Genomic DNA, 14818 nt, shown 5'->3' with positions numbered 1-14818 from the left:
TATATTTAAAATTTTCCTATTTTTTTAATTTTATTTTGGTTGCAAAATCTAAACTTTTTTTTTCTTTTTTTTTTAATGTCTAACAGAGTCCGAAAGGCCCAATAGGCAGGCGAATAATCAATTCGAGCTTCTGATAACAAAATCAAAATTGAAGGCATCAACACTCGTGGTACGGATTAATTACTAGAATATTGTATATTATATATTAATATAAATAAATTATTGTATGCTATATAATTAAAGATATTTTTATTTTTGCAGAAAATACCAAGAAAGTTTATTCGCCAGAATGAAAGATGTGTTGGAAAAGATGTGACACTTAAAGTTGGAAAAGAATTGTGGACTGTGAAAGTGTTGAATTCTGGTTCGTTTTGTAAAGGTTGGATTCAGTTCGCAAGAGAATGCAAATTAGTTGTTGGAGATATTTGTCATTTTGAACTCACTGACCCCACTAATTTTGTGTTCCATGTTTCCATTTCTAGGGAGGAGCATGGTTCATGAAAATGAAATCGTGAGATCTTGTTAATGTTGTCTATATATATTTTAAGCAAAGTTTTAAAAATCGGTTAGAACCGATAGATCGACTCGGTCAAATGAATCTTTTTTAGTAATTATCAAATGGATATATATATGGAGAATATTATCCTAACCAGCACTATGTATATATTATTATGAATTAAGTATCCATGAATGCATGTAACGTATTTTCTGTTGAATGCTGGATTGTAATTTTTTTCGTAAAAATTTACATTTATAATAAAAATAATTATATGATATTTTTTATTTAATTATTTTTTATTTAGTTTTTTTATTTTACTTATATTATTATAGTATTATATTATATATAAGTATGTTTAATATTGATAGAGCAAATATTACCACATCAAATATCATTTAGGTGTATAGTCAGGCTAAAAAATTTGGATATAGTAGTAGAATGAGTGTTATATTTTAACGTGGTGATGTTTGGTGTTTTTTAAAATTACTGGAGTTAAAAAAATTTTAAAATTTTGGAGTACACAGATCGGACCGTTCGATTTGTGTACTCCAAAATTTTTTAATTTTTTCAATACAAATCGGATGGTTCGAATACAAAAATAGACGGTTCGATTTGTGTATCTAAAATTCGGATGGTCCGATTTGTATTCTGTACATTAAATTATTCCATATTTTAAAAAAATACCACAGTAAATCACAATTTAAAAAAACATTATTAATCCAATATTAAAAATAAAAAAATGGTATAGTCACAAAAAAATTATTTAGGTGTCTTTTGTTGAAAGGCTACATTAAATATATTTGTGTCTATATGAATATTAATTTTTAGAATTTTTAGAATTTAACTAATATGTATTTTAAAAGCACAAATTAATATTATTATTAATAAAAAATTTAAATTTAATTTAATAAAATTTTTTGTAAACATTTTTAATTGTAATTATCTATACCAAATTATTTTAGCAAATTCTTTTATTTATTTATTTATTTATTTTTGCAATGAAAGGGGCACGAAGACCCAAATAGAAACGGTTCATCTGCAATTAGGGGGAAAAACAATTAAGGAGGAAGGGAATAAAAATTAAATAAGCATTATGAGTTATTGGACAAATTAATTTCTATTTTTATTTCAAAATTAATTTGCATTTTAAAATTTCAAGTCATTTGAATATATTTTTAACATATTAGATGTATTAAAAATTTTATGTTATCTTAAAGAATTTAACTATATTATGTTTCAAGATCACAGTTTAAAAATATAATAATAAAAAATTTAAATTTTTATGTAGTTAATATATTAAAAATATAAAAAAATATCTTTGTAATAATTTTTTAATAAAATATTTTTTTCTATAATATCTTTAAAATATATTCTTAAAGCACATGTTAGTAAGATTATATCTAGTTTTTAAGCGATTCCCAAAATATTCTACCAAAGAGTAAATGTTCGATTATTCAGTTATTTTTTCATATTTTAAATTTTAAAAAACTTGTTTATTGTTTTAATTTTTAAAAAATATTTTTATTTTAAAAAACTGTAGCGTGACCAAGGCAAAAACGTACTCTACAAGTCTACATTAATTTTATATATAAATAACGCCTTGAAAATGATTCAGTTACCCTAATCTCATCACTCTTCAATCTTCATAAATCACATCTATTAGTTTTTATTTTTAACTCTTTTTCATTCTCAGTTCTTCTTTTTCATCATCAACAAACAAACATGCCCTACCATAACATGTTTTTTAAGGTTCTTCGTCATCCCAACCTTTATGATGAAACGGTTCGTATTATTATTTAAATTCTTCTTTCATACCATATATAAATTCAATGCATTTTTATTCATTGTAGTCAAAAAATAAAAATTGTGTTGAGAAATTATTAAATAATGTACAATTTTTATTTAATTTTCATGCTATTAATATTGTTATATATTATTGCTTATTTTTTCAGAAGGTGACAAAAAGTTTTGTGAAGAAATATTGGAAAGGATTAGCAAATCCCGTATTGTTGGAGCTACCAACGGGTGATAAAATAAAAGTAAAATGGAGCAGGAAGGAAGACGAAAGTATTTGGTTAAATGATGGTTGGAAAAGAGTTGTGGAGTTATTAGAACTAAAACACCAATATTTTGTCATTTTTAAATTTAAAGGAGATTCTAAATTTGAACTCATAGTGTTTGATTTGAGTGCTATGGAGATCGATTATTTAAGTTTGAGAAGTATTCGTAATGATCACCGTCAAGAGACAAATAGAAATCATAATGATGATGAAGACGACGAGGATCAATCTATTGAGATAGTTAATGAAAAGCAAAAACAATTCAGAAGAAGAAGTAGAACAGGTAAAAAATAGTTTGAAGTTTTAATTTTGTTTTAAAAATTTTCGATTTATAGAGCTGCAATATATGATCATTATTTTTTATTTGTTCGTGTCAGTGGTTATTCTGATAAAATTGTTGTTTATTTGGCACTAAATTTTTTAAAAACATTAGCGGATACAAAAAAAGCTTTCAAAAAATAAAATTTAGGATATTTTATAAGAAGTTAATTTTTTTCATTTTTTATTGAAAATTTAGGTTTACAAGTTGTAAAATCCCATATTTGATTATGCATGCTATTTTGATGAATTTCTTCTACCTTAGAAATAGTGAAAGTAGTTGAATTTATTTAATTTGAATTTTGTAGGAGCTTGTAGTGAAAGACTTAAAAGAGTTCAAAGTGATTCAAAAATTGCTCCGAAGAAGGATAATAAACCGTTGGCAGTAGAATTTCAAAGCAAAAAAGCATTGATGAATAGAGCCCAAGTTTTCTGCCTAAACTCAAAATATCCTTGCTTCATACTAGAAATGCAAAGATCTTATATTTCACATGATCTACTGGTAATTTTCTCTCCACATCTTTTCTATTTTATGAATTTTTATTTCACATTTTCTTTTTATATGCATTGCATAAATTTATTTATTTTATTTTTGACCTCTTCTGGTATATAATAACTTGTTGAGAAAAAAAGTTTACCATAAAATTGAGTAGAGTACAATATTTAATTGTTTTTAACAACCAACAAAATATAGTATTTTTCGGTAATTTTAATTTTTAAGATTATGAAAACTACCTTCTTAAAAATATACCTAATTATTGTTATATTAGTTATTGCAGATATTGCGGTTGTGAAATTAAAAGGTCAAACTCATGCTTAGTAGATAAAACTTGCGGAATTATTGGAACGGAGATTATTCATCATGTTTTTAATCAATTTCCTTTTTTATATTTTTATATATAATATTAGATTTATATACAAAATGTCAAAAAAAATAGTGTAAAAAATTTTTAGTGATTTCTGACTATGTTGTAACATTATTTTGTGTTTTATTTCCTCGTAAACCATGATTTTGGAACAGCGTATACCAATCGAGTTTTCGAGAGTGCACTTACATGGGTTAGAGGGAAAAGCCAAAATTGGAGTTAATGGTAACATGAGATGGGATATTGTGTTAAGATTTTGTGGTGATAGAGCTACTTTCAGTGCTGGTTGGAGAAATGTTTCCAATGATTTTGGCTTAAAATTTGGTGATGTTTGTGTTTTTGAGATGATTAAGGACACTCCACTTTCCTTCAACATTTTTCTCATCAGACCCAAACAGCAACCAATAAGCCTTTGCCACCAAAACTTGCCAGGTTTCATCATTTTTAATTGTTTCATCACTTATTATTATTATTATTGATGATGTTGTTTAATATAAAGTTACTTCGAATATATTGCTTGAAAGATGTTATATGAACAATCTTGAGTTGAATTAAGGTTAAATTATAAAGAAAATGAGCCCAATTTTGGTAGAAATTAGTATTATGATTAGAAAAATTATTGTGAGTCATAATTCATCATTGTTTTAATTGTCCTCTTAATTTTTAGATAAAGAAATTTTGAATTTTTTTATATTTTTATAAAAAAATGATTTAAAGTTCTAACTTATTCTCCTAATTATGTTATTAATTTTTAAATAAGAAAATTATTGATGTTTTTAGAAAATAACATCTGTATTTAAGTTTTTTTTACTCTTTTTAGTATTAGAAAGATAATTAGAGGATGAATTGAGATTTTCAATCAATATTCTTTTAAAAAACAATGTATATTATTTGCTTTTTTTTATTTAATTGTTATGGTATGTAGCAGACCATTATCAAAGCCTCCCTCAGCCAAAGAAAGTGCAAGGGCAAACCAGTCAATCTAGAAAAAGAAAAAGAAGCAGTGATGGAACTTTCATGAGAATCCGTGACAGTAAATATTATTCTTTCCCCTTTTTTTTTTCTCCATTTTACTTTGGTGGATACAATGATCATGCCATGCCATATTTACAATTGGTTTTTGAGAGTTTAATTTCTTATTTGAATAAATTATTAATTTAAATATTTAAGTGGTTTTAAAATAAGAAAACTTTTTGGTCTAAAGCATCTAAAGGCTTAGAGCAAAATGGATACATGATTTATTATATTATTTTAATTTCTATAAATATATTTTCATTCTCTTTATATTTCTGCAGGAGCTCCCAACATGCAGGATGATGAATTTATCCTTGAAATTAAAGATTATCACCTTAGTGGATCTACTGTATAAGTAAATATTTTAAAAATTAAAAAAATATGAAAAAGAGATGGATATCCTAAAATTTGGAAAATAATAAGCAAAAATTCAAGTGCAGTTACTGATAGTTATTAAATGATTTGACAAATTTAAAATTTTCAATTATCACTTTCATATGAAATTAATTGCATCTGATTTTTCATCAAAATCGTGCGTATTGCGTAATATAAGCTACTTATTCATAAAGTTGTCTTTTCATTTTATTTGTTTATTTATTTATTTATTTTTGCAGTTCATACCAAATGGATTTTGTCGTAGGCACAAAGATTGTCTTGGAAAACTTGTGAATTTGAAATTTGGAGAAATTTTACGGCCAGTGAAATTGTTAGCACGCGGTGCATTTTCTGAAGGATGGTTGAATTTTGCAAAAGAATGCAAATTGAATGCTGGTGACTTTTGTTCCTTCAAACTTGTTGATGACCAAAATCCTATCTTTGAAGTTTCAACTGTAAAATCAAAATAGTTAGGTTGTGTGTTTGTTCTATGAAGCACAAGATTAAGGCTTTTGTTTTCATCTTTAGGTTGATACTCTTTTGTGTTATCATATTGGTTACTAATATAACTGTTTGGAGTTTAATTTTGTCATCATTGTATGTATTTTGGTAACTAAACTCCCATATGATGCTTAGTTTATTTTACTGTCTAGTACTTTTTTATCAATGTTCTACTTTAATGTATTGAGTTTTTTGTTTCAAAAAAAAAAAATACTCTCATATCATGTATTGTTGATTATGTCATCGTAAGTACTATTAATTAGCATTAATATTAATTAATAACATATTATATAGTATCTATTTATTATTCAAATTTCTCTAATAATATCCCTTTGATGAAGAAAAATGATATTTGTATTATTTTTTATATACTAAGTTATTTTTTTCATCTTTTTATAGTATAAAAGAAAATTTTGTTATTTTTTTATATTTTATCATTATTTGTATATTAAAAATATAAATGTATAAGAGAGAGATATATAAAGAGTAAAACATTCTTCTTAATAAAATAGTTTTGAAGTTTGAAAAATTTAGTTAGTATATGACATTATCTTTTGATTTCAGGTTACATATTACATTATTTTATTTCAGAACAAGAACTACTTGTTATTTTGGCCCCCTTAATTGCTAGTTCAATTCATTTCTCTTTCTTTCTCTTTTGAATGAAAGAAGCAACACCTACAACTGCATCATGCAAATAAATAATAATGAAAATCTTAATTATGAAAGATTTATTTATTTATTGCATCACATAAAAAATGTGATGAGATTATAGATCAAAGGCGCCTTTGTATGGTTAGCTTCAAGCCATGAGCCATTGACAAAATAGTCATCATTCTATAATTAACTTGGTGACCAGCCACCAAATTAAACTTATAAAATCTGCACAAAATAGCCATCACCATCCTCATTTGTAGGTATGCTGAGTCCTTCCCAAGGCATATCCTTGGCCCTCCCTGAAAAATCCATACTTAAAATATTATTTATGTCTTTCTACTTAAAAAAAAATTAAAACTCTGATAATTTTTTGTTAGATTACTCAAATCAAATCTTTTTCCTGAAGTCCTACTTTATTTAGATCGAAAAAATCGTACAATTTTTTTTTTAAAATTACGTCTCTTTGCTTAAATTTGTAGTCAATCATATTTTGTAATAAGTGCAGTTGATAGTCGAGTTTAATTATTTTCGTATCCATAATAATGTTAAATAAAAGTTGGACTCCAAATTGTTAAAAAAACAATGACTTGGAGTCGACCCTTTGTCTTATGATTAGTTAGTTCTGTTTTTTAATAAAACTGTCTTTTCTTAAACATATTACCATTTTATAAGATAAAAAACTCATGAAATTGTTTCCATATTTGAATAATTAATTCATCACATATGTGCAATCCTATAACAATATTTGAATGGGTGATGAAGTTACCTGAAAAGCAGTGAATTTGAATGGAGATTCATTTTGGAGAACACCATCTTTGAACCATCTTTCAGGTATGAATGAAGGTGCATCAGGTCCCCAATTATATTCCATTCTTCCCATAGAGTATGGAACATATGTTACCATTCCCCCTGCTTTTATTTTTGTTCCATCTGGTAACACATCATCCTCTAACACTCCCTTAGGATCCTACATTCAACCATTGATATATCATACAAGAAATTAAGGCTGCACTGAAAATAGATCGAATTTATGGTTTTAGATTGCAAAGTATATCACCTTATGCCGTCACAATATATTTATATTTGAAATTTTAACTGCAATTTAAAACCGTCGTTAATAATAGACTATATCTTGTTCCAAACACATTGTAACATTTTAAAAGTTGGAGAAAAATTTTTAGTAGGAAGAAGTGTAAGAAGTGATTCTTTGCGGTTATTTGAAATGTTTGGCTGAAAAAAACAAAAAGATATTTTAGAACAAAAACCAAGTATTGCGAAAATTATTAATAGGTCGTTTTCGAACTATAAAGAATGAAGTCATGTAAATTCCTTTTGCTGTTGATGGTAACATAAGAAATAACAGCGTATTAGATTTATTTTTTTAGTTTTGTTTTTTTGTTTGTTTATGTTCTTTCGCTCTACTATATTGTATCGAGTTTTCTTGTTAAAAAAAAATTACAAGAGATGCAGGTACATACCTGAGGAACTGCTGGATACAATCTTAGTGTCTCTGTAATGACTGCATGCAAATAATGCAATCTCTCTAATGAATCTTTATTCAAAAACTTTGAAAATTGCTCCACTCTTTGATTGAATGATTCAGAGTCTCCAATGTCACATTGATTCAGAGTAACACCTTCATCTTTTGCTCTGTTCTCCTCAAATGTCTTGAGCTCCAAGTAAAGCTTGTCAGCAACATGAGCATGTGTCATCACCATGTATATCGCCCACGACAGAGTTGTCGCCGTCGTGTCTCGGCCGGCGATCACAAAGTTCAACACAACATCTCTCAGACTCTTGTCTGTGGCATTGTTTCCCCCTAGCTCTATAAATCTTGATAATATATCATGCTTTATCTGATTTTAACAAGAAAAAAAATGAAAACCAATTTATCACACTTCAATGATGTATTAAAATTGTTATAATTTAAGATTTTTAGAGAAATAAAGTATTATGATTTTTCGAAAACTTGTAATATAACGTACATTTTTCAGGGACTAATTTGTTATAATTCGAAGTTTTGAGGACTAATTTGTATAAATATATACCTTACTTTGTTGTCCATTGTTTTTAGAAAGCTCTATCTCTGCTTTCCTTCTCCGAATGACATTGTAAGTGAAATCATCAATGGCTTTCATGCTTCTTTCAAGCTGTGCTTCTGAACCAATGTTTAGAAACTTCTTGATTCGCCATAGCGGATCGATGAAGCGAAGCGTGACAATGGTGTTTGCAGTGTCAAAAGCTTGAGCAAAAGAATTTTCTGGTAAATTAGGAGCCAAGGTTCCAATTTCCACACCAAATCCAACCTTACATATGGAGTCTAAAGTCATTCTCATCAACAACTCCTACAAAATTGGAAATTGGTGTTTGTAATTTGGCTTAGATTTAGTATAGGAATTAGAAACTAACAAATAACCATAGATACCTAAATCAAATGCTTTTAAAAATATTTGTATTCAAAATATTTTTTTAGATTGAATACCCAATTTGGTTTCTAACTACTATTTTTCTTGGCCAACTTGGTCCCTAATTAAAATAAAATAACAATTTGGTTTTTATCCATGAAAAATGCCGCTTTTTTTTATAAAGTTTAATTATTCTGTCGGTTTACATAGTTTTACCAAATTTTCAATTAGGTCCCTATATTTTTTTTTTCTTTTCAATTGGGTCTCTATACCATATCAGATTTTGTAATTAAGTTCATGTCGTGACAAAAACATTGAAATTAACGGAATATTCCACTAAACAAAACAAATATGTCTAATACTTGACTGAATATTCTATTTTATTTAATAGAATATTCAGTTGATTTCAATGTTTTTGTAACGACAGAGACTTAATTACAAAATCTGATATGGTATATAGATTATGGACCCAATTGAAAAAAAAAATAAAGATCTAATTGAAAATTCGACGAAGTAATTAAACATTTAATAAATGAGGATTGAATTATAATTTACTTTGGTTAGAGAACGAATTATCCATCAAAATCAAAACAAAAAATGAAGAGTTAAAGTAAAATCATAAAAATAAGACCATAAATTAATGAATGTAAATATTTGTAGGCACCTGCATATCTATTTCTTTGTTGAGGAAAGAAGCTTGGGAGAGAATGGTAGATAATTTTAAGGCATACTCTCTGAAAACTTTTGTACTGAAATCCCTCAAATTTCTTGATGCAAACTCTAAGCTTGCTGTCTTTCTCTGTTTCCTCCAAAGTTCACCATCAACATTAAATATCCCATCTCCAAGCAATACCTCCATATAAGAATGATACACTTCACCCTGCATTATTTTAAGAGCATAATAATAGAAATTTTTTTAATTTTTTATGTAGTTACTGACTTAATGTATTTAAAATATAATTTTTTATATATATGTTAGCAAGCCTCTTTTTATAGTAATTTTATCTCAAAACCACTTTTTAGTAATACTAGTAAATAATTTATTTTCATATAAATGATTATATAAAACAAAAACAACTATACAAATATACTATGGTTGAAATAAGTTTAATCTTCCAAACAAATTCTCAACTAAGAATTTAGTACCCATCATTGAAAGGAAAAGAAAGGATGTCATTTAGATTTTACCTTTGGATAGTTATTGAAATTGGTCTTGAGCACATGTTCCACATTAACAGGATCAGCAATGTAAGTATGGGTTGTAAATGGCATTTGAACCACAACAGTTTTTGACTTGGCCAAATATTGAACAAGCCAATCATGCATCCTATCATAGTTCATCAACAATTCAATCACAGACCCAAGAAAAGGCCAAGTCTTGGGGCCTTTATTGTTCCTCTGACTCCATCTATGTATTAGCATCCATGAAACAAACATTAACATCAATAGCACCAAACTTCCCATGTTGCATTCTAATGAAGGGCTTGTCTCTTGTCCCATTTTTAAGAACCTAGTAATATGTCATAAAAAAATGAATGCAATGGTGATTAATTGATGAGCTTCTTTATATTAATTAAAGGATGTCAAGAGAGGGTTAGGATGTAGGTATGTTAGTGGTTTCCTTTATGTGTGGTTTTAGCAAAGCAACATGTTGTCACAATCTTTGAATGCATGAAAAGGTTCATTTGTTTCATGCCATTGACCTAATTAAATTTCTTGAAATTATGGAATATAATTTATGCCTGAAAAAGCTACTTTTTATATTTTTATTGATTCAGGTAAATTTTAAATATTTGATTTTGGTCGTTGCTGTTAATATTAGTAAATGCATGCAGAGTTAAGACAATAATGACATGACAAAAATTAGATTGAGCGGATAAATTCTTTTTTTTTTTACTTGAAGGATTTAATTTGAATGCTACCATCAATAAATTTTTATCATGTAAAAAGATATATATACACATGTTGTCCCACACACCCTTCAAAATTACAATGAACATCTCAAGAATTTGGTGGCGATAGGAGATGAATCAAAATTTGTTCAATACTACTACTCAAGAATTTATTGACCAATCATAATTCTTGTATGAGATATTAACAGAAGCAGCATCACTCAAGAGATGTGTCACAAGGCCTGCTTTATTTGGATCCAAGTAACTTATCATCCAATTTAGAATGTTTCTCTCTTGTCCAAAATCCATGCCATACCTGCCAATTTTGTAATTACGAATTTACCATTAAATTGTTTTTATTTATAAATAATATTTCTTAAATAAGCAAAAACCATCTAAAAGCATAAAAAAAAATCTTTACATGCAACTAATTTAATGAACTCCATATTAAAGAAAAGTAGGGAAAAATTTTGCTTACCACTTGAAAATGGGACTTAGATAAACGGTTCTCTTCTCCAAATTAACTTCAATTCCATCATTTGCAAAGAACTCTCTTGCAGCACCTCTCAGTTCTTCTGCAACTCTATGGGGTGAGAAGAACCTCACTTTTGGGCTTGACTTTGTACCATTACAAATTCCAAAGTGAATTAACGGATTCATTTTCAGAAGAGCAAGCTGCAATTAGAAATAATAAGTTACTGTTACTTTGTATTCACTTAATTATAGTGAAAAAAAGTGAATCAATTTGGAAAACACAAACTGAGGCTGCAGCACTGTTTTTATTTTTATGTAGATAATTTTCTTTTATGAATTTGACTTTTAAGAGAGTATATATAGTTTCATGATTAGTACTTACTATTTAAGTGTGTGTCTCACTTATTCAAAACAAAGCAAAACAGAACATACAATACAATTATGTTACCCTGCTTAAGAAAACTTTTCTAACAGTTCTTTTTTTAATTTAGAGGTAAAAAAAAAATAAAAACAAAATTCACCAAAACATAAGATCAATATCGTATTATGTCAAACCAACTAAGCTTTGATATATATAATTGCGAATTTTGAACCAACCAGAAGAAATATATAACAAATAAAAAAAAAAAAATCAGATTACCTCTAACCGAGGGTCTCCAGTGCTGAAGGGCTTAACTAATGAATATGGTGACCTTCTGTTACTTCTGAGAATACCATTTTTGATAGTACTAGGAGAATAAGGATGTCCTCCAATCAAATACAGGAAATCAGAGAAGGATCTCCTGTTAATTGCACCTTCTTGCCCCACTCCTACTCTTATCACAGCATGGATTACCATTGCATTATACAAATTCAAGAAGAAAGCAAGCTTCTCGTTTTCTGATAGCTCCAACAGATCCACCCTCTGAAGATCCTGGGTCATGTTAACATACCTGCATTTCCAAGAGTAGGCTTGTTAATTTGCAAATTATGCATTCATAGTAAAAAAACTTAGTATTTGTGGTGTTTTGAAGCATTTAATATACCTCCTAAATTCTTCGCTTTTACTAATGGCCACATAATCAACATGTTTTCTATCATCAGAAGCATAAGACTCAAGAATAGCTGACATAATCTTGGTAATCCTGTCACAAAGTTCAGCTGCAGCCTTTGGTTCACTATCATTTGTGGATCAAAACACATATAAGAAAATCACTATAAGACTAAGAGTGTCCCTTATATATGGTGCATGTATATGTATAGTTAGTTTCAGAGAGTTCTTTTCTTACCCCAAAACATGATGTATGAAGTGCTTCTGGCACAATTGTTTTCCAATCTCCACAGCCTGGAAATTTTTGTTAGAAATGAAAATAAGGATATATGCCTTAATATTATAGTATAAATAATTCATTTTGGTATTTTATTTTTAAAGTTTTTATATTGCAGAATTTATTTGTTTATAAAGAAATCGGGATTGTACTTGTTTAACAATTATAAAAATAATTATTTGGATTGAATTATTACTAATTATTTAAGAAGTAATTGTAAAATATCTTAGTTTTCATTCTTTTATAAACTTCTTTAACATGAATCAATGAATCATCGTACCAACTCCTCTTTCATAAAAGTTTATGTTTAATCCTACAAATTAAGAAAGTGATAACCCAAACTTTTGAAAATTTTACAGTCGAGAAAAGAATCAATCATTCAAACCCATGTGCCATTTTTCTCATTTTGGGTCAATGGAATGAGTCCATATATCTTTGGGACTCCCCCACCAGCCAACAGGCTTTGTTTGGTTTATTATACTTTTGATCTCATTAGTACTTAGGACCACTTATGCTAGGCCCCTAGTTGTTCTTTTCTAATTTTCTATTGTAATTAAAAAACAATGAAAATAATTGGCCAAATTATAAGATGAAAAAATTCAAGATTAGGCGGAATTTAATATTGGTAGCTAGTATTTTTGTTATTAATTTAATTTTTCAATTTAACAATCTAATAATATATTTTTAATCTATATTTTTAAATATTATTAATTAACTACAAATCAAAAATAATAAATTTTACTAGCTCTTTTAGCATTCTTCTTATACGATAATCAATCATCAAAATCAATTACTAAATTAATCACTCGTATAGTATACTAAAATATAAAATATAAATTAAATACTATATATTTATACATATATAATAATTAATTTAATAACTATCATGTACACTAAATTTTTTTAAAAAAAAATCAACATACACCAAAACGTGATAACTGATGGGAAAGTTCAGAATGTGTACCAAAGTTTAATTTCATACTCAAAATTTGAAAACATTGACCAAACTAATCCTAATAATATCATATCAACAGTACAACAATTTTGTATTACTTAAAATATACTAAAAAATAAAATAAAATAAAATAAATAGTTATTATATATTAACGTACCTTGGGACGAGAAGAGTGAAGATAATGAAGGAGAAAGTCCACTAAGTCGGTCCCACTGAAACAGTTCCTCACAAGCTTCATTTTAATCCAACGGTCCTGAATCGGCAATCTCTGCCTCATCACCCTCACAACCCTCACCATCTCCCCTTCTTCTTCTTCTTCGTCTTTTGCCACGTCATCATCAAATCCGTATGCCGGCGCTGCAGGCGCGTCAGCACCGGAACATTTCCCTCCCTCCTCCCTCAACAACCGCCGCCGCAATTCTCCGTCGCCGTTCCTCATCATCACGTTCAGCTCCACCAACCCTCCGATCAGTTCCCCGTCGAAGAAGATCTTCGGCACCGTCTTGCTCCCCGTCCGATCCACCAGCTCCTTCTCTCTCTCCACGTACACGTCGACATTGATCTCCACGAACCTCAATCCTCGCTCTCTGAATAACCTCCTAACCGCGCTGCAGTCCCTGCAGTTGGACCTCGAGAAGAAGCTAATCACTCGTCCCTTCGTCGAAAACGACACGTCGTTTTCTTTTTTATCCGTCACAACCACCTTGACTCCCGGCAGATTGAACTCCGTAACGTCGCCACTAGAGTCCTTGTCGTTCTTGTTAAACGACTCGTCGTTTTCGATGGATTGCTTGATTGACGAGATGCCTCTTGAGATCGCAGACGACAAGTCGTTGCTGCGCTGGCGGAAGAATTTCCCGACTGCCAAACGCGAAACGGCGTCGTTTCGATTATTGCTGTTAAGTTTAGCTGGTGGTGCTGGCTTCGGGAGAAGCGAATGAGGTTGCACGATTGTTAGAGTTTTTGTAACGGTCACGTCGTTGTTGACGTTATTACCGTTGGAATCATGGTTTTCGTTTGGAATAGGACTTTCCACTTCAGAACCCATTTTTTTTGTTTGTTTGTTTCTTCTATGCTATCTACGAATGGAGATTAGTGTTCAAAACTATAAGAGAAGAAAAAAAACGGTTACGTTGGGAAAACCGAGGAGTGAAGAAAACGAGGTTGGAGTAGTGATGAGGATGCTTTGAGATGGGAGTGGTGGGTTTTTAATAGGGTGGGATTTGATTAAGTAATTTGATTAAGTAATGATAGTAATTAAAAATGGAAGCAACGGATTTGAGGGAGTACGATGAAGGGGTCAGTGAAATACAGGGGGAAGAGACAGACGTGGTCTTTTTTATTGATATGATTTGAGTGTTTACGTTTTCTATACTTTTCTATGGAAAGAAAAATACTCATATGATGATCTAATTAATATACATTTACTTGGAACTTTTCAAGAATTTTCTTTCATTCAAAAGTACTACTAACCAAACTAAAGTTCGCTTGGCTC

The 14818-nt window shown here is 29.0% G+C and overlaps 3 protein-coding genes and 1 pseudogene across 3 annotated transcripts in view; 2 read left to right on the top strand and 2 right to left on the bottom strand.

The window, feature by feature from the left end:
• The window catches only part of LOC107471770 (B3 domain-containing transcription factor VRN1-like), a 3366-nt gene extending 2856 nt beyond the window's left edge, over positions 1–510 (top strand). Inside the window, exons 7-8 of the mRNA XM_052254857.1 lie at positions 87–169; positions 262–510. Coding sequence (XP_052110817.1) covers positions 87–169; positions 262–501 — 323 coding nt within the window. The 3' untranslated portion in view covers positions 502–510. The remainder of the gene's footprint in view (positions 1–86; positions 170–261) is intronic.
• A 2181-nt stretch (positions 511–2691) lies between these two features.
• On the top strand, positions 2692–5602 carry LOC110277002 (B3 domain-containing protein REM9-like). The gene is made up of 6 exons (XM_052255751.1): positions 2692–2842; positions 3186–3379; positions 3899–4175; positions 4672–4776; positions 5039–5108; positions 5371–5602. The coding sequence occupies exons 1-6, from the start codon at positions 2692–2694 to the stop codon at positions 5600–5602; spliced, it is 1029 nt and encodes a 342-aa protein (XP_052111711.1).
• Positions 5603–6409: 807 nt separating this feature from the next.
• LOC107471687 (cytochrome P450 704B1) lies at positions 6410–10159 on the bottom strand. The gene is made up of 6 exons (XM_021132801.2): positions 9884–10159; positions 9360–9575; positions 8339–8635; positions 7769–8146; positions 7057–7257; positions 6410–6589 (listed from the first exon to the last, which is right to left on the bottom strand). The coding sequence occupies exons 1-6, from the start codon at positions 10157–10159 to the stop codon at positions 6410–6412; spliced, it is 1548 nt and encodes a 515-aa protein (XP_020988460.2).
• Positions 10160–10618: 459 nt separating this feature from the next.
• Positions 10619–14653, bottom strand: LOC107472027 (uncharacterized; annotated as a pseudogene).
• Between the last annotated feature and the right edge of the window lie 165 nt (positions 14654–14818).

The sequence above is a fragment of the Arachis duranensis genome, chromosome 10, assembly GCF_000817695.3.
Source record: "Arachis duranensis cultivar V14167 chromosome 10, aradu.V14167.gnm2.J7QH, whole genome shotgun sequence".
Lineage (NCBI taxonomy): Eukaryota > Viridiplantae > Streptophyta > Magnoliopsida > Fabales > Fabaceae > Arachis > Arachis duranensis.
The sequence above is the reverse complement of the archived record's forward strand: the minus strand, read 5'-3'. Positions and strand labels throughout refer to the sequence as shown.